This window comes from Aegilops tauschii, chromosome 6 (assembly GCF_002575655.3).
Source record: "Aegilops tauschii subsp. strangulata cultivar AL8/78 chromosome 6, Aet v6.0, whole genome shotgun sequence".
Classification (NCBI taxonomy): domain Eukaryota; kingdom Viridiplantae; phylum Streptophyta; class Magnoliopsida; order Poales; family Poaceae; genus Aegilops; species Aegilops tauschii.
In genome coordinates, this window is record NC_053040.3 from 407,314,540 (window position 1) to 407,339,855 (window position 25,316).

The window sequence follows — 25,316 nt, forward strand, 5'->3', positions numbered from 1 at the left end:
TCAAATGATGTGCTTATCTGGAGTGGTGTAATTGCGATCGATTCACCTAGATAACTACTATGAGTCAGAAATAGTAAATTTATTTGGATAAGGATATTCATTTGTGGAAATCCTTTTTCATCAAAACAAAGGAGTAAATTAATTAGGAACCATATGCGTATGTATGAGAGAGAGAGAGAGAGAGCACCCCGACGCCGGTCAGCGTGGTGTCCGAGATACAAGGTGGTTCGCCGGTGTGTCGTCGCCGTTGCCTAGTTCGATGGATCAATTCTGTTTGATATGTTATATGCAACTGTGCGCGCGCGCGCAGACACAGAGGGGGGGGGGGGGGGGGGGGGGAGAGTTGAGCACCTCGGACGCCGGTCGGAGTGATGTCGGAGATACAAGGTGGTTCGTCTGTCGGAGTGATGTCGGAGATACAAGGCGCGCACACACACAAGAAATTACTGCATATATAAAAATAAAATGTTAATTTTGGAAGAGCAAATATACATCACATCAAAGTAGGAATCAATCTGATAATCTCTACTCCTAATATCTGAGTTGGTTGAATAGTATCCACGGTTTATTTTTGTCCCACCACTTTCAACTGCTTTATTTCGCTGGGTTTTTTTTTCGTCTCCTCCCCCATCCCACCGGTTTAGTTTCGCATCACCCTCTCACACAACGAAAAAAATCTAAACGGATCAGAATTTTCCATACTGACGCAAGTTATTTAGTAATATCTTTATGTGAAAGAATCAATCACGGTCAATCTCTAAAGATCAAATCTAAATTAATTACCTTAAATTGCTCAATCACATTAATTAGGAAACAAGTAACCAATTTTAAAAAATCTCATCATTAAAGCATTTATGTACCTACTTAATTTGTAATGGAATATTATCTCATTATTAAAGTATTTATGTACGTATTTAATTTGTAATCGAATATTATCCAATGGCAGCAGCAACAAAAATGCGGACGCCTCATCTCACTTCCGTCGTCCTGCCCTACCGCTCAAAGAGTCCGAGCGCCGCCGCCACCACGTAGCCTCGTGCCCTACCCCATCCGGGTTCCTCCCTCTCCCTCACTCTCTGTCTCTCGTGCACGCTCACGCAGGGGGTGGGCCCGCTCGGCCGCTCCCCGCAGGCTGCCACCATCCTCCTTGGCATCGTGTCGTCAACACCTTCGCTAGGTATCGAGGGTTCCAAGAGCTCAATCAGATCCGGTGTTGTCCGGTTAAGAGTCGTGGTCGCCTTTGCATCTGTCACATCGAGCATCTCTGTGGCCATGGCCGCGCAGATCGTGTAGACCGCCGTCGATGGTGGCCTCTCTATCACTATGGCGCACTGATTCCCCATGTATCCGCCGCATCTGAGGACCTCCTCTGGCAAGGACACAGGAGTCGACTCATTGTTGAGGACGGACGGCCGCTGCCACGAGGTGAGAGTTGCCTCATCCTGTAAGGAGGTGGGCGACGTCGCCGCCATTCGTCACGAACCGACATGGATGCCGCTTCCGCTGTGTTGGCATGCTTCTCCTGGATCGACAACGAATATCAGCTCTGTCGAGGTTAGGCTTTCTAAATTCTAATAAACTTTTCTCAATTAGATCGGCTTATTAGATTTGTAGTAGTGATGTACGTCAGGTTTGTGGGCGACGATGGTTTATATCTCCTGGATTCCTATAATCGCTTACCTGCAGACCTTGCGCTATATTTTACACCGGGCACGCAAGCTAGAAGTGGATGAGAATTCCTGCACGATCCTCGGATTCCTTGAGAACTGACGTACGTACTCTCCATGACAATGAAGGAGAGAACATCGTTTAATTAATAGTAACAAGACACGATCATCAACTGTGAAAAATAGCAGGTGTAAGATATATATGCACCGCTTTGCTAGCTCCAATAAATCTATTGATTACTCATGTTGCTTCAATTGGGTTGTTACGAAAACATGAAAAGTACTTTAAAATTATTCTAACTTGTATGACACCCAATAAATATATTGATTAGTCATGCCGCTTCAGTTGGGCTATTGTTGACGTTGACATTGAAAATTCTACTGCCACGGTTCGTACCCAAGTCTGCATCAGATGATTAGAATACTGACTATTGTAGGTGATGCTCTTTCTTCCGAGTTTTCACTTTTCATTAGGGCCTTATATAAGGTTGATTGACTGGCGGTATGCTTGCTCTGGTCCCGAGAAAGAGGATGAACAGAGAATGATGATCGATTGCTGCTACTGCACTGTATATCTTGTGAATTGGCAAGTAGTACAGAGTACAAGCTGTATAACGTTTGCCTCAAAATAAAAGATTGTACAACCGATACAATTTGTCATATATAAATTATGCTCTTCCGTGCTAAATTTTATGACTGCTATTTTCAGATGAAGTGGATACTACCAGTGTGTTACTGTACGATATTGTGAGCATACGATAAAAAAGAAAGTATCACTGCAGTGACCATATTGCGGACATTTTTGTTGCTTACCACCAATCGTTGGGCTTCTCTATTAGCAAGAAGTCAATTTGTCAGTGGAGACATAGCTGCAAGGATGCAGTATTTCAACTTTGAGGTTATTTAAGCTTTTGGATTTCAGATTATAGTTGCCATCAGCAAACAGGTATGCTCTTGTACTAATGTATGTCAGTTATCTTTAATCTGTAGAACTTTGTAGTTAAATTTGTTTGATATTCTGATTTGGACAATTGGATTTAGGGAGAACCCACTTTGATTACTTTTCACCATTGGATTTACGTCGTATCGCCATAGGACCATACAAGAAGACCACAATGGAGACAGACTAGGTCCCGTCGCCCTCCTCTGACCCTCCTGCCTCAAGACCATCGCTTGTCTTATGCATCAACGTGTTTATAATTTTTTTTGTTTCCGATTACATGGAGTGGCAAAGATGAATTTACAATGAAGTTTCACATTTATTTATTTATTTTATGCATATAATTAATAATGTTTTCGGTTTGATAACCCATGATAGAAATGGTCAAATTATAACCCATAATCATATAAGAACCGGAACATACCTCTCTGATTGTGAATACATTCTTCTTCATTAAATGCCAAAAGTCGCACTTATGTGATCTTCAGTAAGTAGTTCCCGGTCAGTACACCATGGCAGTTATCATGTTGAAAATTGTTAACATTTTTGTTCGCACATTAATATTGAACATTACCTACACAAAGCTTGTCCAGATTTCTGTACAGAATGGTATGTCCTTTCTCTCTACCATTTCCTTTTCCGCAGAACAGAGCTACTAGGTTTCACACCCTCCCTTATCCCATCCTGCCTTCGTCATGTGCTCCGGGGTTCCACCCCATGGCGCTACATACCATTATAGGTAACTAGCAAAGTGGCCCGCTCGATGCGCGGGCTAGAATTGGATGGAGTTGAATTATGAGAACATATTATTTGTTTTTATAATGAAAAATTGGAACCCAATGTGATGACATTTACAAATATACTACTCTTGCATACATTTTTTTTCTTAGATGTGTTTGTCTTTATTGAAACCCTCATGTATGTATGTGTGTGTTATCCATTTATAATTTACATGCTAATTATGCATGTCGTATTAACATTATTTCTTATGTTCACACGCTTGTGCAAATTATATTTGTATCATTTTGCTTGCATTTTTATCATGTGCATTGTTTTATTTTATTCTTCATGCACATATTTAATATTTTTCATTGTTTTCATGTAGGCATATGTATTTTTTATTTTAGTGGCTTTTGTACTGTAAGTGATTTTTTCCAGTTCAGTATAAGTAATGTAAATTTACGTACTATATATATCCATTAAAACTGTCATGTTAAGTATCTGTTTGCATGATCATTTAATTTAGCTGACTTGAGGTACGTGCACAAAGCTAGAACAAAGTTGGCTCATGTTTGGCTTAAGCAATGTTTGAACATTGTCAACACTTTGTAGAAAGAAACATCACCTGTACTACTTGTTTAAAAACACATAGTCCACATCGCAAACGACAGCTCCGATAATGTTGATCCTTCACTTTCCCCTTTCCAGAGTGTTGTTTGTCTTCTTAGTCGATCCAGCATGGATCCAAAACGTGAGAGAATCACTCTAAAGGTCCCTTGGGTTTTCCTTCTTGATGGCGAGTGTCCAGATGTACTACAAAATGTAGGAATCGAAAGAATATTTAATGTAGATCCAATGTACTTATCATAGATCCATATTTCTGGCTACAAAATAGATGAAAACCATTATTATAATATCACGATTCCACAATTTGGTAATTTCCTTTGGGTATTTCTCTTGTAAAACATTGTTGTCCAAATTTGTAGTGAGAGTTGCTATTGTATGTTTCTCCAAAAGAACGTAATCTACCAAATTTTATAAAAGATGTCCCCTTAACGGTCACCATGATCTTATTGCCACAAAAAATAATTTAAACCTATAAAATTCATGTTAGAATCTATTTACAGATTTTAAAAATCGCTATTAATAACTTACATTACTTACTCTAGCAGTAGGACTAAGTTTTCACAGATGTTTAAAACATGCTACCTCGATATCCCTCCTTTTGATAGTACTTGGTCTATTGATTTCATTAGGGTAGAAAACCAAATGATATATGCACAAAAGGTATCTAAAAAATAAATTCAATGATACTTGGTTATGAATCTATGGATGATCTGTATACATGCACATTGTTTATCAGTACTTTCCCTACTATCTATGGTATCATTATCATTACATACAAAGTAATAGTTAAAAAATAAATTCTTGTCCATTGACTTTTTTTAATGTTGTATCTAAGATGTAACCATTTTCTATTATTATTCTTGAGTAGTTGAAGGTCTTCAATATGTATGAAATCCTATGCAAGTTGTCATATGCCAATATTTTGAGGTTTTGAAATACCTTTGTGAAATCCTTTTTAAGTTGTCATAATCCCTAACTCTAAAGGTCCTTACTAAGTAGATGTAGTCCTCCATAATTTTTTGCTTATTTTTTTAAACCACATGGATTGTACGGCCTATATAGAATTACATATTAGGAAAACTTTGAATATGGAAAACTAAGTACCCCCTCCGTTCGGAAATACTTGTCATCAAAATGAATAAAAGGGGATGTATCTAGATGTATTTTAGTTCTAAATACATTATTTTTTGTCCATTTTGATGACAACTATTTTCGAACGGAGGGAGTAAGTGATAAGTATGTGATAACTCTACCTTATGTGGGAAATTTGTATCGGTGCTCATAAGCTCAATAGCCAATATACTAATTGCATCCATATGTTTTATACCTTGACCTTCATTTTCTAAATCTTCGATGTTGTAGCAAATGCACTCAACTGTGTTGGTGACATATTAGTGATACCCTAACTTTAGAAATATACTTGGTAAATAAATAGTAAAGTAAGTTTTACTACTTTCCTTCAAACTATACTAACTTTTGCTCATAATACATATAGAATACAATAATATAGTTTTTTCATTATTTTTATTGAACAATAATATGATTTTATAAATTTTGACCTATATGCCATATTCTAGTGAACGAATAAAAGTATTCTTTTATTACATTTTAGGAAAAAAAAACAAAGATTCTTACATTATTTTAACTACCATGTCCAACCTATACTGCAACAATTTACATTATTCCTTGCCCATATTTTATATACCACTTATAAAAGTATGACCGGTTTGTGATATATGTTTAATCTGTATTGTGAATGAATCTCCTATCTACCGCACGCTTACGGATCAAGTCACATCACAGGAAAGTACCTCTTATTTTAGATTCGGCATAACTAACCCTCCAATCAACCCTTTCTAATTATCCTAATTTTAGGTTTTTGCTAATGACACAACGAATGCTTTCATGGAAGTTTTTTTAATATCTATGACGTATTATATTTTAGATATGGTTCTTCGCTAGTATATTTCCGTCTAATATACATATTGTGAAAATTGTATGTGACATGAGTGTGTTAGCATAAAATAGACTTCTTAAGCCATCACTAAAGCCACCAAGAGAAATGATACTTGGAGTATCAACCAATACAATATATGCCAAAGTAAAATCACATACATATAAATAAAGATTGTGCGTTTACCTCATTAATTCGTCTATAAGAGTTTACCTCGTTAGAGCTAATGCTTCTAGAATTAACCAGCTCCTAACCATATTTCTCGTCAACAGCTAGACTTAAATTATAAGTATGGTGAATACAAATCACTACAACTAAGCCACGTGTTAGAAAGCAATAGGTTATGTTCAGCAATTCAATAGCAAACTGGACAAAAATACAAATATCCACCTTTGGAAATTATGCTACCTATATAGACAAGCATAATAAGCAAGCAAAAAACATGGCTCAGCCAACAGTCTCTCGAGCAATCAGTGCATAACAAAAAATGTTTAATTGCCCTCAGATTTTAGAGCTCAAGCATAAACTTGAGTTCTTTCATGGCGATCGAGCCAAGACAAATATTCGGGGGTATAAAAATCATAGTTTTAAATAGCGCATTACCTCCACACTATAGTGTTTGGAGCCGCATCACACTTAGTCGTTTAGAGTCACTTAGTGTGCTATAGTGCCAATTTAGTGCGCTGACGCTTAATCTGTGTTGGTTACCCGGATTTTCCCCTTTAGGCATTGCTAAAAAGGAGACCTCTTTATGTATTGTCGGTATGTGTTTCCCTATAAAGTGAGAGGAGATCTAATTAGAAATGAAAATTGTAGTACACAGTGTAATATTAGACATAGAAAAATTAAACATCTTAAAAATAAATTCTAGAGGTCTTCAAAATCATGTTATCTTCCATGAAAGGCTAAAAATATGAGTAAAACTGAAAGCAATATTTTTTATACACGTGGGTATCATTGGATACTAATACCCTCTATTTTTCTTACCTGGCTTGGGATATTTCTCCTGAGGTTATCCAGTACCCACAACCATGAAATCAGTGTCACGCTGCACTAATGTGAATCTTGAGCCATCGTGACCAACGCCGAGATCTCTTGTGCACAATAAATACAAAAGGGAAATTTAAGCAAATGACATAAAAAATCTAGAGATCATATATACTGTATGAAGAAATAGATTATGCAAACAAAACAAAAATATATGTTATTATGTACGTACGTACGTACCTATGCTTAGAGAGGAAGTTCAGTTGTCCTCTGGTCAGGCTGCCGCCGTTGCTCCCACCATTCAGCCGCTATTAGCTTCCATCCTCCGGCCAGCGGACACTAAACCTGTGCCGAAATTAAAGTGAGTAGCATCTCTGCAGCCTCAACAGAACATTCATCGTTGTGTGTTTCGCATGCAAACTCCCGCTGGAGATAAACAATCAGCATCTTTTTTGTCTAACAACCACCGCATCCATCAGTTAGCTTGCTTCTCACGTGAGATTTCTTGACATGCAAATCCAGTTTGCTTGCTTTGTATTAAGCGTACAGGTTTCATCTACATACGGGAAAATGTGATCTAAACTTCACTACATCCTCCGGCCGCCGCTGTTGCCATAAAATCTTGTACGTATGATCTAAGCTTCGCTAGCTCCCGGCGCCGCCGTTGTTGCCGCTACATCATGTATGTATAGAGACCCGCAAAAAAAATCATGTGCATATAGAGGAACAGTAAACAGTCCATGCAGAGATTTCTTACCATTACACTGCGAAGCCATATCGTCAAACCGTCTCGGCACGTCGCTAACCTATGTCGTCAACAACCTCCCATCCCAGCACTTCAAAGATCTTGCGGCAACCTGAAATTTATCTATTACAGCATGCATGCCTCAGCAATAAGGTACAATAAGTTTCTATATTTTTATACATGTGGGTATCATTGGCGTACTAATATACCCTCTATTTTTCTTACCTGGCTTGGAATTTTTCTCTCGAAGTTATCCCGTAACCACAACCATGAAATCACTGTCAAGATCTTCGCTCCATTAATTTGAATCTTGAACCATCATGACCAAGATCTCCTGTGCACAATACATAAAAAAGGAAAAAAATAAGCAAAGGACATGAAAAATATAGAGATGATATGTTGTACTGTATAAAGGAATAGGTTATGCAATGGAAAGAATAATAAATTTTGTTATGTACGTACGTATTTATGCTTAGCTCGATCAACTGGTAGTGGCCTCCGTTGCTTCTGACATAGGCACGGCTGCATATCAGATTGCTATAGGCGTCAGCGCCGGTGCAAGGATGCTACATGCAGGAATTTTTTTTTTCAAAACGGAGGCAAAAGCTTTGCCTCATCCATTAATTAAGAAGGATTTTAGAGTTGCCTTTACAAGAAAAGCGAAAGAAAATATTACAAAGCCACTACTCTCCCGGCATGATTTGACCCAAGTGCTTAGCACCCGCAATTACCCAAAGGTTGGCGTCGCTCTTAATGTTGGAGAACAATACAGACGGAAGCGTGGATTTGTGACGAAACACCCGTGCATTTCTCTCGCACCAAATGGTCCAGCAGGTCAGCATAGCAAGAGAAGCCATCGCCTTCCGGTTGGGCATGCTGGAGTTGGACATGTTGAGCCAGCAGTCCTTGATGGAGCGCATCGTGATCCAGGAGGAGATGTCGAGGTAGTCTAGCTTGAGCCAGCCTTTGATCAGGCCCCACAGTCTAATGGAGTACCGACACTTGAAGAAGATGTGGCTCGCCGTTTCCAACGTCTGCTTGCAGAGTGGACATAGGCCGCAGTTCGGCCACCCTCTCCTCTCCAATCTATCCGCCGTCCAGACTCGGTTTTGGATTGCCAGCCAAGCAAAGAATTTCATCTTAGGGGGAGCCCATGCTTTCCAAACGGCGAAGCCCATGGGCGAGCTGACCAGCCCAAGGAGTTGCGCACTGTACGCGGATGTGGCAGAGTAGATTCCGCTGGCAGTATGCTTCCAGGTGATGGTGTCCTCGGCGTCCACCGCGAGGGGGATGGCCCTCAGCCGAGCCCAAAGCGTGACAAGCTGCCGGATGTGCTCCATTGTCCAGTTGTTGGGGAGCTTGATTTTGGACAGCCAAGCGCCCGCATGCATGGCCTCCTGTACCTTCCATTTCTTCCTCGTGGAAGCCTCGAAGATGAGAGGTGCTATGACGGAAGGTTTCTCGCCATTAACCCACGGGGAGTCCCAAAATGGGGCGCATGCCCCGTTGCCAATGGTTATGCGCGTCGAGGCGTAGAATAGATCACGGTCAAGCTCATCACAAGGGTTGTCCATTCCAATCCACATCTTGGAAGGTTCAGACCACTCGAACCACGGCCATCTAAGCCGAAGGGCTCTCGCAAACGTAGCCAAGTCCAGGACGCCAAGCCCTCCGAGGTCAGTCGGCCGACAGACTGATTCCCAGTTAACCTTACACTTGGCCCCAGTTGTCTTATTAGAGCCCGCCCAAAGGAATGCCCTCTCCAATTTTGTGATATTCAGCAGGGTGCCCGATGGAGGCCTAAGGGCGATGATGTGGTAAATGACCTGAGAGGTTAGCACGGACTTGACAAGCGCCCCGCGCCCAATGGCGGTAATATTCTCTCCGTCCCACGGCACCAGCCTGGCCGCCACTTTGTCCTCAAGGAATTGGAAGTCGCCTCGCCTCAGCTGCCGAACCGATAAAGGTAGCCCCAAGTACTTGATGGGGAAAGCTACGCGGGAGGCCGGCAAGGCTGCAAGGATGTGGTCGAGGTTGATGTCTCTACATCGAATTGGGACGACCGAGCTTTTCTGGAAGTTTGTGCGGAGGCCCATGACCTTGCCAAAGTAGTTTAGGATCTGAGCGAAGTTGTCGATATCTTCCTTAATAGGAGCCATGAAGACCGCCGCGTCGTCGGCATATAGGGATGTGCGGAGAATGGCACGACGCCCTCGAAGCTTGTGTAAAAGTCCACGACGGGTCGCGAGGTCGAGCATTTGCTGCAAAGGGTCGATGGCAATGACAAAGAGCAGAGGAGAGATCGGATCTCCCTGCCGAAAGCCGCGACCATGCCTGATAATAGGTCCTGGGACCCCGTTGAGGAGGATTCGCGAGGAAGATGAACGGAGCAAGGCCGTGATCCACTCCCGAAAGCGCGGAGGAAATCCCCTCCGCTGCATGAGGTCAATAATGTACTCCCACTTGACGAAGTCAAACACCTTGCGGATGTCGAGCTTGAATAGCAGCGCTGGAGTTCTGCTTTTATGGAGGCGGCGGGCAAGGCCCCTCACATACATAAAGTTGTCATGGATGCATCTCCTCTTGATGAAGGCACTCTGCGCGCTGGAGATGAGGACGTGCATGTGAGGGCCAAGCCGTAGGGCAAGGACCTTCGCGATGATCTTGGGGATGGCATGGATGAGGCTTATAGGTCTGTAGTCAGCTATCTCCTCCGCCCCATCTTTTTTGGGGAGAAGCACGATGTTCGCAGCGTTGAGCCAGTGTAGGTTTGCCGAATGCAAATTGTTGAAGGAGTGGATGGCTTGCATGATGTCAGTCTTGACAGTGAGCCAACATTTCTTGAAAAAAATTCCAGTGAAACCGTCCGGGCCGGGCGCTTTGTCATTGGGCATCTCGTTGATGGCAGCTCTCACTTCCTCCTCAGATATGGGGCTGTCGAGGTCGGAGAGGTCATGATTACCAAAGTCGAGAGTGTCCCAGTTGAAGTCCACGGGATAGGAAGTCCCCCGCCCCATCATGCTGGTGAAATGCTCGTGCATCAAGGCCTCCTTCTGCTCATGTCCAGTGACCCAGCCACCGTTATGCTTAATTCTATGGATGTGGTTCTTTCTCCGGCGTGCATTCACCCTTCGATGGAAAAACTTGGTGTTGGCGTCTCCCTCCTTTAAGTTTGAGATCCTAGAGCATTGCTTTCTCCTCGCCCGCTCAAGGACCGCAAGACTGACCACCCTTCTCTTTAGCTTTGCCCTCAAGTCTTTCTCCCCAGGCGAGAGCTCCCGGTCTTCTTGGGCGACGTCAAGGCGGAGTATCACCAAGAGGGCCGCATGCAAGTGAAGCTTCGCCTTCGAGAAAAGATTTCGACTCCACTCCGCTAGCCTGACACTAACTTTTTTCATCTTATGGAAGAGTCGCAGGTACGGCTCCACATGAGGGCACACCTCGCTCCAAGCCTTGTCCACCACTTCCTGGAAGCCCGGCATGGACGTCCAAAAATTCTCAAACTTGAAGCAACGCGGTCTCCTTGGCCCACTATCATCCGCGAGAAGGAGAGGGCAGTGGTCCGAAAGCGAAGTGGAAAGAGCATGCAACACGTGGGTGCCGAAGGCAAGATCCCAATCCGCGTTGCAGAAAAATGAATCGAGCTTGCAAAGGGTGGGGTTGTCTCGCTCGTTGCTCCAAGTGAAACAACGATTTTGCAGGTGTATCTCGCTGAGTTCGCATGCGTGGAGGGTGTTACGGAACCGGTTGATGCGGCCATGGTTGATGTTCCGCTTATTCTTGTCGTGCGCGCGTTGTATTTGGTTGAAGTCACACAGAGCGAGCCATTTGGTCCCTGGAGGTGGCTTTTGAGCCAGGAGCTCCGCGAAGAAGGCGTTCTTGCAAGAGGAAGCAGTAGGGCCATAGACCGCCATGATCTTGAAGGAAACCCCAGACTCGTGGATGAGGATTGTGGCCGATAGGCAGTACACCGAGAGCACAACATCAAACACAGCCACAACGCCGTCATCCCAAAGCAGCAGGATGCCGCCCCTAGTGCCCAGTGCCGGCCGGTGGGCAAAGCTTTTGAGCCTGGCCCCTCCAGGAAGGAAGCCGTAAACTGGTCCAACACCTCAAGTTTGGTCTCCTGTAAGCAAGCCAAATGACACGAAGTTGCAGCGATAGTCTCGTGAACAGTGGCCCGTCGGTTTGGGCAGTTTAATCCCCTTACATTCCAACTAAGAAGGTTAATTGGTTGTCCTAACATGATAAACTAGAGACCCTGACAGCACAACAAACGAACACAACCTAGGTGCTGGATTGCACCTCCTCCTCATGGTCCAGCGCTACTGCGCCCCCATGACCAATGAGGGCCTCCTCCACCGCAGCAGCATGCGTGTCGTCGATCTTGAACAGGCCACGGAGAGCAGTCATGACATTATCAGGCAGCTGATCCTTGAACTGACGCTCAAATTGGTCGAGAGCCCGGGCGGTGACGTCTTCGCCGTTGCGGATGATGCCAATAGTGCGGCAGACCAGCCCATGCGCTTCCTTTGCCATGGAGGTGGCGAAGCCCACCTTGCGCGCCTGAACGCGGGCACTGGTACGACGAAGCGAGAATCCCCCACTCTGGGACGTGATAGCAACCCCGGCCAGCGTTTTGCGTCTCCTTGTTGGTGCCTTGACCGGGGAACACTGAGGGGTCGGAAGTAGAGCCCGTTCCCGCTCCCGGAAAAAGGCCTCCATTGGTGCGGCCACCGCAGCCACCCCGCCAGCAACGAGCGGGGTTCTAGGAGGGGTCCTGCCTGGGAAGATTGGAGGAGTTGGTGATGGTGAGAACCCAGCAGCGCGCGGCAATGTCGGTGTTGGGAGCGACAGCCGCAGAGGAGAGCACAAACCGGCCACCAGCGCACTAGCCCCCTCCACCCTGACCGCCACTGCCGCGTCCCTGGCAGCAGATGGGCATCAGCACGCCTTGAACTTGATGAGGACGGCAGCACCGACGTAGGGGACAGCGGTGGAGAAGCCTGTGGCGTCAGGTTGTTGTTGGAGCGGTTCCGTTCGGAGCGTGGCGAAGGGTGACGAACGCGGGAACGGCCATGCACAGGCGGAGGCACCGCAACGTCCACGATCGGCATGCCCTCAGTCGCCCGCACCGAGGTGTTGCTGGCAGCACCCGAGCCGGCCAGGAGCGCTGGCGACGGCTCCGACCCGCTTTGCCTGCGCCTCCCGTCACGCCCATCGTGCCGATCTCCACGGCGATCATCACGTCGGCGCTGCTCATCGCGCCGCCCTCCGTCTTCACGCCTGTTGCCATCCGCTCGGGATCTGCTCCGGAAGATCCTGCCCGCCCAGGACCGGCCGCGGTCACCCTGTCTGCCGCGGTGGTCGTCGTGGTCCTCATGATCATCATCACGCCGCTGGCCCCGCCCTCGGGCAGCAGGGGAGCTGTGGCTCTCCCTCGTCTGCCGCTCGCCGTCGATGACGCCCTTGGTCCAGTCGAGGGGGTGGCACTGGGCGTTCCTCGGGATGTTGTCGGCGGCGTCCGGGCTGAAGTCCTCGATCAGCTCAAGGTGGATCAGCACCCTGTCCTCCAGCCCCTCCAGCCCCGGCCCAGCAGGGGTGGCGCTGCCGATAGGCTGCTGGCCAGGCCTGTCGACGATGGTGGACCACATAACCTTGGGGATGGCCGACGGATTTATGTAATGGCAACGGATGGCCGATAGGCTGCTGGCCGGATTCGCCGTGGGTAATTTTTTAGCTGTAAAGTAGATCAAACAGTTATGATTTCTGATGTAAAAAAATTTAAGGTTAGATGTTTCTGATTTTTGTGGTAATTTCTAGCATAATTCTCTTTTTCCTAGTTATCCCGTAAAGTACTTTTTATATATAAGTAGATGCGGAATTTCCTTGCGGTTAATAATGGGTGCGACAAGGCGAAAAAAGAAAAAGAAGTAATGGGTGCGGCAACTACCTTTGGGTGTTTACCATTCTCCGGTCTACACATATGGCATTTGCTAATTAACTGTATTCTTTTCTTCCTTGAATAGTGCTCGTGAGAACTGTTTCATTTTGAAAGCAGACAATATGCCATCTTTCGCAGTACATGAGGACCATTTCATTGATTTCTAAAGTTGAAAATAAAAACGTCAAATGATGGTAAAGCGAGAAGATAAAGTTTGGGATTTGACAATAATACTAGAGTAAGGGCGGATGAAGAGATAGAGGTAAAATTTGGTCCCATAGAGAAAAGACCCCGCTCGAGTGCCGCTCCTGGCGGCACCAGGGCGCCAAACCTAGCCGCCAGAGGATAGGCCAAGTCAAGCGGCCTGCCGCCACTGCCGCTGGTGCTTGCGTGGCGGCGGCGGGGCACCCATACGTCGTTCTGACATCGGTGCTGGGAGCTCGCGGCGGCGGCCCCGAGATTGGTCGCGACGCTGGTGTGGTCGGTGTGACTGCAGATGCGGCAGTCCCCTTCGGCTGTGTGGGCGATGACGAGGCAACCTGGAGATGGGTGTCCTTCTTCATGTTGCTTGGGGAGCGGCCTTGGGGCGCCTCGACGGCATCTGGCAGGGACGGCATGGCGGTTGGCGGCGCTCCGGCGGCTACTGGCGTGTGGATCCGACGGTTGGCTACTTGCCACCCACTCCAAGGGCGGGGTTGTGGCTGATGCGGGTTGCTCAGGCTTCGGCCCGGCAGCTCTGCTGCTGGATGGGGCGGGGTGGCGGCCCCCCTCCAGGCTTGGTGCGACGAATATGGCCATCTTGCTAGCCCGGCGTGGTTGTGGCATGGTGGAGGCTGCTGGAGCAGTGGCCCCGGATTTGGTGTTAGCGGCTTTGGCTGGGGGAAGGGGGTGGTGCGTGCGTCCAGACGTGGTGCATCGTGGGACCCCATGACAAGTTCATTGTCGGCCTCGGCAGGATGGGGTTTGTTTGTTGTGCCGGTGCGAGCAGTTGATGGTTGAGTATCTCCGGGAGAAATCCTATGTTTGGCCTTTGCCGGGTCCGGGGACGGTGATCCTCGTGGGCGTCGTGCTCTTTCTTGGAAGCGTTGTTGCTGTGTGGTGCTCCTCTCGGCCCGTCCCCGCGGCCTTGTCTCCGGAGGGAAAGTTCGGATCCTCAGGATCGGGCGACAAAGGGGCCTTCACGTCTTCTTCCTTCTTTGGGGCATCGTCTCAGAGTCGGCCAATACCCGGAGACTGGTGGATGGCGGCATGTTCGCTGCGTGTTTTGCGGCATCTTTGTTGTGTAGTTTGTTGAGGCAGCCATTTCGGGGGCGATGGTGTCTGTTTGGCAACGATGATGGAGTCGAGAGGAGCTTCGTTCGTGGCTCGGGCTTCGGTAGTCATATATTCTCAACTTGTCCGAGGTGCTCTTTCGCTGGTTGTTTGGTTGCTTTGAAGTCAAAGCTGCAGCGCCGCAAGTCCTGCACATTTCCCTTGTGATGCTCGTCGTCAGAGTCGGAGTTGTCAGTTGTTTGCGCGTGTGGCCTTCTGTTGGCATGTGTCGTCATGGTTTCGGTGCAGCTGCTTGCGGGGTTGGCTTCGACGATGAAGGTCTATGGTGAAGTCAGAGTTTCTCGTTCGGAGGTAACCGGTGATGACGATGACGCTTGCGGCTAGTCGCCAGATGTCTTTTCCTCTTTGTAGCTTTATGTTCTATGTCAATAGCCAGGTTGGCCGGTGTACCCATGTTATGTGGGTTGGATATATCGGTTTTAGCCTGGTTACCCGTCAATTAACGGGCAATTCTCACTCTCTAATCAATGAAAATGGCAAGTCTTTTTGCCTCGTTTCAAAAAAGAGAGATAAAGGTGAATGGGGAGAAGGGACGACAAGAGATAGGCCGCTTTGTTTTTCACTGATGGTTAAGGAGATGCTGCCTCCGCGAGAAGAAAGACAAGGATAGAAAGAAATGGGCTGCGTTCAATCTGGAGGTATCCAAAACATAGGATTGGAAGCATGTGTAGGAATAGAAGATGATTGCAGCTATAAAATGGAGGAGCAAGAAACCAGAAAAAAGTTTACAACGAGGCGCGACAACATTTACAACGGAAGATGATTGCAGCTATAAATTGAGCATTGTTTACACATCCATTTTTGGCCCGTGGCAACGCACGGGCAGTCTACTAGTAAACAATAGTGGAAGGGTTTCATGTCCATGTGGCAGTTTGATCACCACCGAGTCCCAGTCCACGTTTTCTCCCAAGCGCTAGGGTTCTGTATCGAGCGCCTGTCATTTGACTCCCCTCCATCCCCCTGTGTGATGGCAACTCCTTCTGATGCCTAGTTGGTGACAAGATGTGGAGCGGGGATTGCCTCTAAAACCGATCTTGGTGAATCTTTGACCAACTGGACCTGAACGACGAGGTGTTTGACGACCTGGAGATTGATGATGATGAGTGTTTGACAACCTTGAGATTGATGACGATGACCCTGCGATCAAGGAGAGTGTGAGATGGCTTGCTCTCAAGGATATTAATTCTTACAAGATTCTCCATGATTGTCGAGCCAAAAGGGCCAAATTAAACAGTTCCAAATCCCTGAAGCCATGTCCCGCGAAACCCAATGAGCCTTCCTTCTCCCTTTTTACCACCCCGCCTGAATTTGCGGATGATGGAATTAACATGCTCACATAGACCATGGGGAAGGTGGAAAAGCACCATTGAGTAAACCAGGATGGCTTGTATGGGACATGATTAATGCATCCTTCCCCATCAAGGATAATAATTTCTCCATCTACTCTCTCACCTTATTCCTACTGCGATCTCTCAAAATCAAAAGTACCATTCTCTAAAAGACCAGCATTGATGGGCATAGCTAAGTACCTTTCATTTAGAGATCCATTAGAAACTTGTGACGCGTTTGGTTGCCATCTCTGTTTTTGGGCACTTTGCATACTTGTCCCAGTTGGGCCTGTTTGAGCTAATGCAGGCCAAAAACCAACATACGCGTGTAATTTGGTTGCCTACATATAGGCTAGCTGCATCAGGTAAGCAATTTTTAGCATGGTGTTTGGTTTCCTGGGTCGCACTTGTTAGACGAACCACACGTTGTTTGCTTGCGAACGACATAAGGTGTGATCATCACTTCTCACTAGTGGTGACCTTACCACACACGAATTCAACATCGTCTCGGTCCTAGCTAGAGAACAAATTACAGTTCATCCTAGCTACTAACAAATGGCGGTAAAAATTAAGAGCCATATGGCTGACTAGGGAAAAGTTCATTGATGCTAACCAAGTGGAGGTCCATCCTCATCCTCTTCTTCTTCTGCTGCTGCTGGTATTTTCTTCTACTGCCTCTTCTTCTTCTTCTTCAGATCCTTGTCTGACCTCTGTTATCCCACATTGCCTGAGCCCACTCCATCCTTTTATTCTTCCAGGATTCTTTGTCAAATGCCTCTACACCATGGCCAGAGCTGGCAAACATCATCAGGCGTCACATCTTCATCCTCCTGCACAAGTTCATCACAACTCAATTGTAGGATCCAGTTATGAAGGATGAAACATGCAAGAACGAGCTTAAACTGGGTAGGGTAAGGGTGGAATGACTTTTGATCCAGGATCCTAAACCTATTCTTCATAGCACCAAATGTCCTCTCAACTGTAACTCTAAGGCCAGAGTGTCTGTGATTAAACAATTCATGTGGAGTGCTAGGATAGTTCCTGGAAGAGAACTCGTTTAGATAGTGGCTGGTTTTCCTGAAGGATGGAAGAACACCAGGTCGCCATGCATATCCAGCATCTCCTAGGTAGAACTTGCCATCGTGGATATTGATGCCATCAGGTTGACTCATGATCTCGGTTAGGATGTTAACATCATGGGTTGATCCTTCCCACCCAGCTAACACATAGGTGGACTTCAGATCAAAGTCAACCGCAACAAGAACATTCTGATTTGTGTAGTGCTTTCCATCCCCTGTATGATTCAGCTTGTGACATCAGCACTTTAGCAGTCACATGAGTATCATCTATTTCGCCAATGCAATCCTGAAAATGGCATGACAAGATGGTGTTATGGCAACCCTAAAAATTGCAACACAAGCATGTGAAGGCATGAACTACGAGTAGTGCTCACCTTAAATACGGATACCATCTTGGGCTAGTGCGAATCTTGCTTGGAGTTTGCCCAGTTGGTGACTTGATCATCTCTCCCCTGCGCTCCCCAACAACATATAACACTTGCTCAAAATACCTGGAAATGGTTTCCATTGATCTCCTGAACGTGTTGTGGATAACCCTGAACCTCTTGTTATGACCTACAACATGGAGGAACATGGCAACTTGCTCTTTCACATAGGTGTGGTTGCTATCTTCTAGCCTATCACAGCTATCAGTGATGTTGCCTACACTACCAGCTTTATTCGTTCATCCACAACCTAGGCGACACCCATGGTGCGGTCAGCAATGGCGCAATCGATCCTACACCTTCCTAACAAATGACCTAACAGAGGCGGGAGGGTGGGGGTTGGTATGCTTCTTACTTGCTTCGGAGCCGACGAAGCGGACGTAGGGGTCATGATTGAGATGAGGGATGGAATCCAAGAAGGGCAGAACCAACTGGTACTATCGGAGAGTGTTGTTGCCGCCTCTGTCGCCGCCTGTGCTGATTTGACTCCCCACCGTCGTCGATGCTAAGAACAGAGGAAGTGCTTGTCCTATAGATAGGGTGAGCGAGTAAATGGGGGAGGCTAGATTTCGCGTCGTCCCGCCTCCGCCGATTTCCTTCTCGCGTCACCCCCCCCTGATTCCCCCCTCCACCACGACGTACGTCGTGTCCTACTTTTACCCCCGACTCAGCCTGGCTTGCTGGAAACGGTCGATTCGAGTATTCCTAGGGAGCCAGGCTTTGGGCGGCTTTAAGTTTCGTGCCCATACGAGCCAGGACTCCTTGTATGCAACCAAACATGCTTTTTTTCTTCCCGCCCAGGCCTGGTTGGGCTATATGCAGGCAAGCAAATGCATCATTGTAGGATAGCCCTCACAATGTTACGAAGAACAACCTTTATTGAAAAAGGTTGATGTTTTTCTCTGTTCACACGCTAACCTAAAGCTTGGCAGTAAAAATTCTTTTTTAGGGGTAACAACTTTATTTAAGTAAGAATCAGTATGGGGATACAAATAATGTCAGGTAAAGCTGCAAGCCATAAATGACGACCAAATGGTAAAGTAGTTGTTGCCTTTGAGAGCCCGTGAGCCTCATGAATCATCTCCCTCTTCTCATGGATAAATTCCACAAACATAAATCAAGCATCCTTCTGTGTAGGTCTTGTATAATTGTTGCAAAAGAGCCCTTATAATTACCCTTCAAGTCTGCTACCATCGTCGCACGGTCGGTTGACACTTGAATCTTCTAGTAACCCAGATTCGCTGCTAAGAAAGAGCCTCGCAGCTTTCCATTGCTTCCAGAGTTTCCGGATCAACCATATCTAAAATTGAGATCGTTGGAGCTCCCCAACATGCACTCGTTTCATCTCGACATATAACAACCAACTCACATCAATCATCGTTTCTGCCCATAGCTGCGTCGACATTTATTTTTACAAAACCCTCATGTAGTGCAGTCCATCTAGGTCCTTGAGCAGGTTTGTTCGCTTTAGAAATTTCCAAATCAGAGATGTATCTCTGAATCAAAGAGTAAATATTCAAGAGGCTTGATACTTCTTCCGCCCTTTTTAGCATTTGACATTTTTTTAGGGAATTTTAGTATTTGACATGAAAAACAACAGGTTGACATATGTGAATAAGAGATCATGACAGAAATAGGCCCACTATAGTCGCGAAATTTTAATTCCATGTCCTCAAGAAGATCTACCAAGCCATGTCCCAAAAACCCCACGTCCGCGGATCTCCTCCTATAGCCCTTGGGAGCTTCCTATTTCACGTGTAGGTCGCTGGATAGTGACCTACCACATACCCTCCCGTGCATCCCGTCCTCTATGTGGCCCGGCCCATTCCATTTTTTCCCACATGTTTGATTTTCTTTCCTTTTTGTTTTTCCTTTGTTTTTCTCTTTTTTTTGTTTTCTCTTTGACTTTGATGGTTTTTATTTTTCATTTTTTTAGATTCGTGATTTTCTTCAAACTTATTTTTTTAATTCGTGAAGTTTACCCAAATCCGTGAATGTATTTTAAATATCATGACCTTTTTAGAAAGTCGCACATAAAATTCAAATTCATGAACAATTTAGTATTCATGATTTTTTTAAATACAAGAAATTTCTTAAATTCATGAACATTTTTCGAAATCTGAGAATATTTTTCATATTGATGACATTTTTCTAAACCAGAGAACATTTTTGAAATTTTGGAGCAATTTTTGAAATTCATGAACAATTTTCGGATTGGAGACCATCTTTAAGTCTGGGAAGAATATTTGGAACTAGCAGGCATTTCTTTTGAATTTTGAAATTTTTATAAAATTTTCAAATATATTGTTTGAATTCACAAACATTTTTAAAATTCAAACAATTTTCATTTTTTCGAAAATCCGGGAACACTTCTCAAATTCATTAACATTTTTTGGAACTGTTAATATTGTTTTTGAAATTTAGAAAAAAATTCTAATCCATGAACGTTTATTAAAATCCAAGAATTTTTTTAAAATTTGTAAATATTTTTTGGAATCTAAAAAGATTTTTCAAATTCACAGTTATTTTCTGAAATCCTGGAACATATTTTTCAAACTCGTGAACCATTTTTGTATCCATGAAGATATATTGATATTCGGACCACTTTCTGAATTCATGTATGTGTTTTAAATCCAAGAATATTTTCAAATTCGTGAACATTTTGAAATCTGATAATATTTTTTGAAATTCAGAACATATTTTCAAATGACTGAACTTTTAAAATTTCGTTTTTTTAACCCTGAACATTTTTTGTCGAATTTGTGGTTCGTGAACATTTCTCAAAATTTGAAAAAGAAGAAGTAAAACAAGGGCCGCGTCTCCCGCATATGGGCTGGCCCAAAGCGCGCGGAGGGGTGCGCGTTTCCTCGCTTTTCCCCGCGTAGGTCTCCAGCCCTAATCCCCTCCCCTCTCCCCCGTCGCAGTCTTCCCCCTACCCCGCCGCCTCATTGATTTCCCCTCCACCGCCCGCCCCCGCCGCCGTCGCGTAACCCAACAACGCCGGGGCAAGAGAAGGAGCAGCTATCCAAGCTTACAAGGGCTCGGAGAGCGATGTCGTCGTCGGCGGCAGCGCCGATCGGCCTGTCGTGGGCGCCCCAGCTGCCTTCCCTGGCGGCGGCCGGCGGCAGCAGCAAGAAGGGCTCGGCGCCGACCCCGAGCATTGACGCGCAGGAGTCCCTCTGGAAGCCCAGCAACGAGCTCGTGGACGGGCTCTACGTGCCCCCGAGGGACCCCAGGAAGGTCAACAAGATGGCAAGGAAGAACGTCAAGGACACCACCGGCAAGGGCTGGTGAGTTGAGCCCCGCTTATGAATTGGAAAATTTTCTACTGGGGTCTTGGATGGGTGGGTGCTTATTATGATCTGTTGCGTCGTTTTCCAGGTTTGACATGCCGGCGCCGAGCATCACTCCCGAGTTGAAGAAAGACCTTGAGATTTTGCAGGTATGGTGTTACACTTAGGTGCGCTGTTGTCAGTAGTAGAATTCAGTGTGGGGCTCCATTATGTAACTTGGGAAAACAGAAAAGCGCCTGTTTAATTTAGCATTTAGGAAGGTGATCCTGAATTCCTGACGGGCAAGCATCAGTCATTTGATAAGTGTGTAGTAGTGCTTGAGGGAATGTGGAGCATCTGCTTGTCTGTTATTTAGGATAGCTAGGCTTCTCCTAAAACAAAGTACTACTGCTTTCCTTTTGTCTGTTCTCAATAGAATGAAATTTAACCATTAAGCAAGCATGTATGGTTTAGTGAACACTTAGCATTCCTCATTTGCTTGTCTACATGCGCCATCTTTGGAGGCTTATCTGATCCTAGTATTGCAATCTGGTCAGACTGTGTTACTTTTATGAACTGAATATCATGAGTTGAAATACTATGTAAATGTTGAATCACAATGTTAGACAGGGCCATCTACTTATTCTTGAGTTTTTATATGTTTTGGTGGCTTAAGCACAATATGCTCGACATATGTTTTGCAGCTGAGGCATGTAATGGACCCTAAAAGGCATTTCAAGAGGTCTGGTAAATCCAAGGCTCTTCCGAAGTATTTCCAAGTAAGTGATCTAATTGCGAGCTTTATGAAGTATTTTGGATACCATACCATTGAAAAATTGTGAATGCTCATCAGTTGTTAACGTGCTGAATATTTTGATGATGGGTTTAGGTTGGAACGGTTATTGAGCCTGCATCTGAGTTCTACTCAAGTAGGTTGACAAAGCATGAACGGAAGCAGACCTTGGTTGATGAGCTGTTATCTGACCAAAAACTCAAGAACTACAGGTAAGCCCATCATCCTTTTCTATCCACATGCAGTGATACTGGAGTCTTGTTGTCACCTGCCAGTAAAAGTTTTTGTGTATTAATTGCATATGGCCCTCCAGATCAAAGAGTTCATCGGTTGTTATACAACAACAGAAACATACTGTAAAATAGACTAGAGCCTTTCCTTGGTTTGGAGCTGGGTTGTGACGCAGCATTCGAGCAAATGAATCACCATCTACTTTTGAAGTTTGAGGGGATAGATTCAACCTGTAGCATATCAGAAGTTCTCCAGTCTCTGAAAAGAAGAAAACTGAATTTATACACTGGATTTAAATAACTAAAGTTGGTAGATAATGCATCTTTTCCATTTAAGAATTCCTGAAACTGAACAACATGGCTCTCCGTTAAATTGCAGGATGCGTAAGGTAAGGGAAATTCAGGTGGCCCGGACACCCGGAGGCAACCAGAAGTGGAAGAACAAGGGCAAGCAAACGTTCAAAAGGGCCAAGGACAGGCGGAAATAGGATCAATGTAAAACAAGGAAGAACAGAAAAACGGAGCCAAAGAGAAATGGGCGAGCACGGCTATAGGTTGTGCACTCCAGTGTGATGTGGTGAATTCATGTAACTGAACGTATTGAACTTTTCTCCCCGCACTTAGAGAGATGAGATCAGTGTTTGAGGGGATGATGGTCAAAGCATTGTAGTATCTGAACTTGAGTTTGGCAGGATGCTTTTGCGCAAAAAGAAAAACTGATCTTGTGAATGTTCATCTACTGATCTGCAACAAAAGAGCAGGGGAAGTGTTTAACATTTGCACACATTCTGAATCCTGGTATAGTTCCTTTAACGAGGAACGTTATGTGCATGTTTGGTTGCTTGCATCAAAATTTGGTCCTCTTGTATCTATGGCCCGGCTTAGGGGGTGTTTGGTTCAGAAGTCCTAGGACTTTTTCTAGTCCCAGGGACTAATAAAAAAAGACTCTCTAGTAGAGTCTTTTTCTAGTCCCTGTAGAAAAAGTCTCTCCTGTTTGGTTCCTAGGGACTTTTTAGGGACTTTTTCTAGTCTCTGGGACTAAAAAGTCCCTGAACCAAACACCCCCTTAGCTTGGCTGAGTAGAAATAACCTTTGGGCCATGTTGTGCATTTTGTTACGTTTTGTCCCTTCCCTTGCATTGCACCGTTGATCTATTTTGTGTCTGTTGTGTTGTTTGGACGGCATGTGTGGTTTAAGGATGAACAAATGCAAACCACGTCTGTTTGGTTGTGTGCAATGTGTTGTTCTGCTCACCCCCTTTCAAAAATGGTGATCTTTACATAACACATTAACATCACATAAAACACACAATTAACACAACACATTAGCAATCACACAGATACCTAGAAGGGTGCAGTTTTAAGACAGCAAAATATCATCAGTTTTCAGCAAAAAATTCACAGTTTCCAGCAAAAGGTGTTGATCTTGACAACGAGTATGTCGCCGGCAAGCACGAGGTCCTTCCAGCAGAAGTTGCTCTAGCACTGCTCCATCACCACCTTGTTGCCCAACTGCTGAACCTGCACCCAGCAGTTACACCACTTGCCAGCGGCGAGCGGCACGCCACGAGACAGCCGAATGTAGAATCACCTCCTCAGGACGGGCTGAAAAGCCTTCAGGACAACCAGGAAGGCGAGGTCGTCATCGTTCTTGATCTACACGTAGAACCGGTGTGGCACTGGTTCTATTGTCTTGTGCTCAAGCTTTAGCCTGCGGCCAAGCATGGGCAAAGACATCACCGTCACCACCACTGCAGCCTCCCTCCTCCCCGACATCTCGATCCGCAAATCACGTCCTCCAAGACTTTTGGTGGAGGGCGCCACCACCGATGACATCCCACTCGGTCTTCATCACCTTGTCAGTTAGGCAGACACGGGTCAGTAGCATAGCAAAATGGACACTATCTACCACTACAGTGTACATGAATGAACTGATCATGGCAATGTGCATTGGTATGATCAAATGAACTGATCATAGCAATGCGCGTTTCCTTGATCAATGCACTGGTCGTAGCAATGTGCATTGGCTTGATCAATGCATTGATCATGCACATTATACGCATGGACACATAGCAAGCACATGTACCAATCCTAGCAGCCCTATACTGATCATAGACATGCACATTCTATGCAAGCAATCCTACACTAATCATAATCATGAACCTGTACTATGTTCGTAGCGATCCTATCAATTAGTTGAGTCGGATTCTAGCAATCCTAGTAATCCTAGCAATACTAGCAGTACTAAATTGATCATAGTCCTCACCACTTGGATCAAATCATACCAAATCAAAACAACCACCCCAAAAACCTAATCGGCCCAAAAATCGAATATGAAAAGAGAGATGTGTGTTCTACTTATTGTCTTAACTGCCATTGGAGCCGGTGCCGCCGGAGGTGGAGTAGTCATGGACAACGCGAGCAACCCGAAACAACGACCCAACAAGGGTGGATGTGCCGGAACCCGCAGTCGATGACCCTGCCCCTACCGGTGCCACATTCGACGTAGCGGTGGGAGGAGCATCGGATTGTGCCGGAGCAAGGGAAGAAACCCCTCGTAGGCGGGTCAAAATCCCCACTCCGGGCGCGCGGATGTGCTGGCACCTGCAGCCCCATCCATGCTACCATCGTCCTTGCCGCCGGTGGAGGAGCAACGAAGGTTGATGGGCGCGATAGCCGAGGACCACGGCCTCGGGCAGAAGGGAAAAGGGGACTTCGGAGCCCTCGCCAACTGAACGGGGTCCATGCCCCCCCCCCCCTCCAAGGATTGGGGCGACAAGGTGGTGGAGCGGCCATCGGTGAGACCGAAACGGCGGTGAGAGACACATGTGAGATTCAAGATGTGATGTCCGTCTCCCGCGCTTCATCGGGCGTGCAGGTGAGGGGCACACGTGACTTGCTAGATCCTGGATCTGAAAAGATGACCGATTCGACAGTTCCCCCTCAGCCAGGCCCAGAAGTGCTTTGCGGTTCTGCGGTCCACGAATCAGGTGCAGCCCAGCCAACCAAGCATGCAAGTTTGCATCGACATGGCTTGGTTGGGACGGATGCAGCCTACCAAACACGTCATATGTCTTTGGTAGCGATGTGGACATCGCATCAAGCCGTCGAGCCAGTGCTGGTGGGGCTAGCTTATCGTGGACGGGGCAAGGGTTGGGGCGGCGCGGTGGTGGAGAGGCCATCAGTGCAACCGAAGCGTATACGCAAAAAAAAAAGTGAAACCGAAGGGACAGTAAATGAGTGAGGTGTGAATGGGGTTTGGGCGGTAATCGCC

General features: G+C 45.8%; 2 protein-coding genes across 2 annotated transcripts; one reads left to right on the top strand and one right to left on the bottom strand.

Moving 5' to 3' along the window:
* Positions 1-8,323: 8,323 nt before the first annotated feature.
* On the bottom strand, positions 8,324-11,554 carry LOC141026123 (uncharacterized). Its single transcript, XM_073502100.1, has one exon. The coding sequence runs from the start codon at positions 11,552-11,554 to the stop codon at positions 8,324-8,326; it is 3,231 nt and encodes a 1,076-aa protein (XP_073358201.1).
* A 9,041-nt stretch (positions 11,555-20,595) lies between these two features.
* Positions 20,596-22,836, top strand: LOC109736460 (rRNA-processing protein fcf2). The gene is made up of 5 exons (XM_020295686.4): positions 20,596-21,038; positions 21,130-21,190; positions 21,725-21,799; positions 21,910-22,025; positions 22,423-22,836. Exons 1-5 carry the CDS (start codon positions 20,800-20,802, stop codon positions 22,529-22,531), a joined length of 600 nt encoding a protein of 199 aa, XP_020151275.1. The 5' UTR covers positions 20,596-20,799; the 3' UTR covers positions 22,532-22,836.
* The last annotated feature ends 2,480 nt before the right edge of the window (positions 22,837-25,316 follow it).

Coding starts and splice junctions, on each gene's coding strand:
- LOC141026123 (XM_073502100.1), bottom strand. CDS start 11,554: ATGGCGGTCTATGGCCCTACTGCTTCCTCTTGCAAGAACGCCTTCTTC.
- LOC109736460 (XM_020295686.4), top strand. CDS start 20,800: ATGTCGTCGTCGGCGGCAGCGCCGATCGGCCTGTCGTGGGCGCCCCAG. Junction 21,039..21,129: donor GACACCACCGGCAAGGGCTG/GTGAGTTGAGCC, acceptor GTCGTTTTCCAG/GTTTGACATGCCGGCGCCGA. Junction 22,026..22,422: donor CAAAAACTCAAGAACTACAG/GTAAGCCCATCA, acceptor GTTAAATTGCAG/GATGCGTAAGGTAAGGGAAA.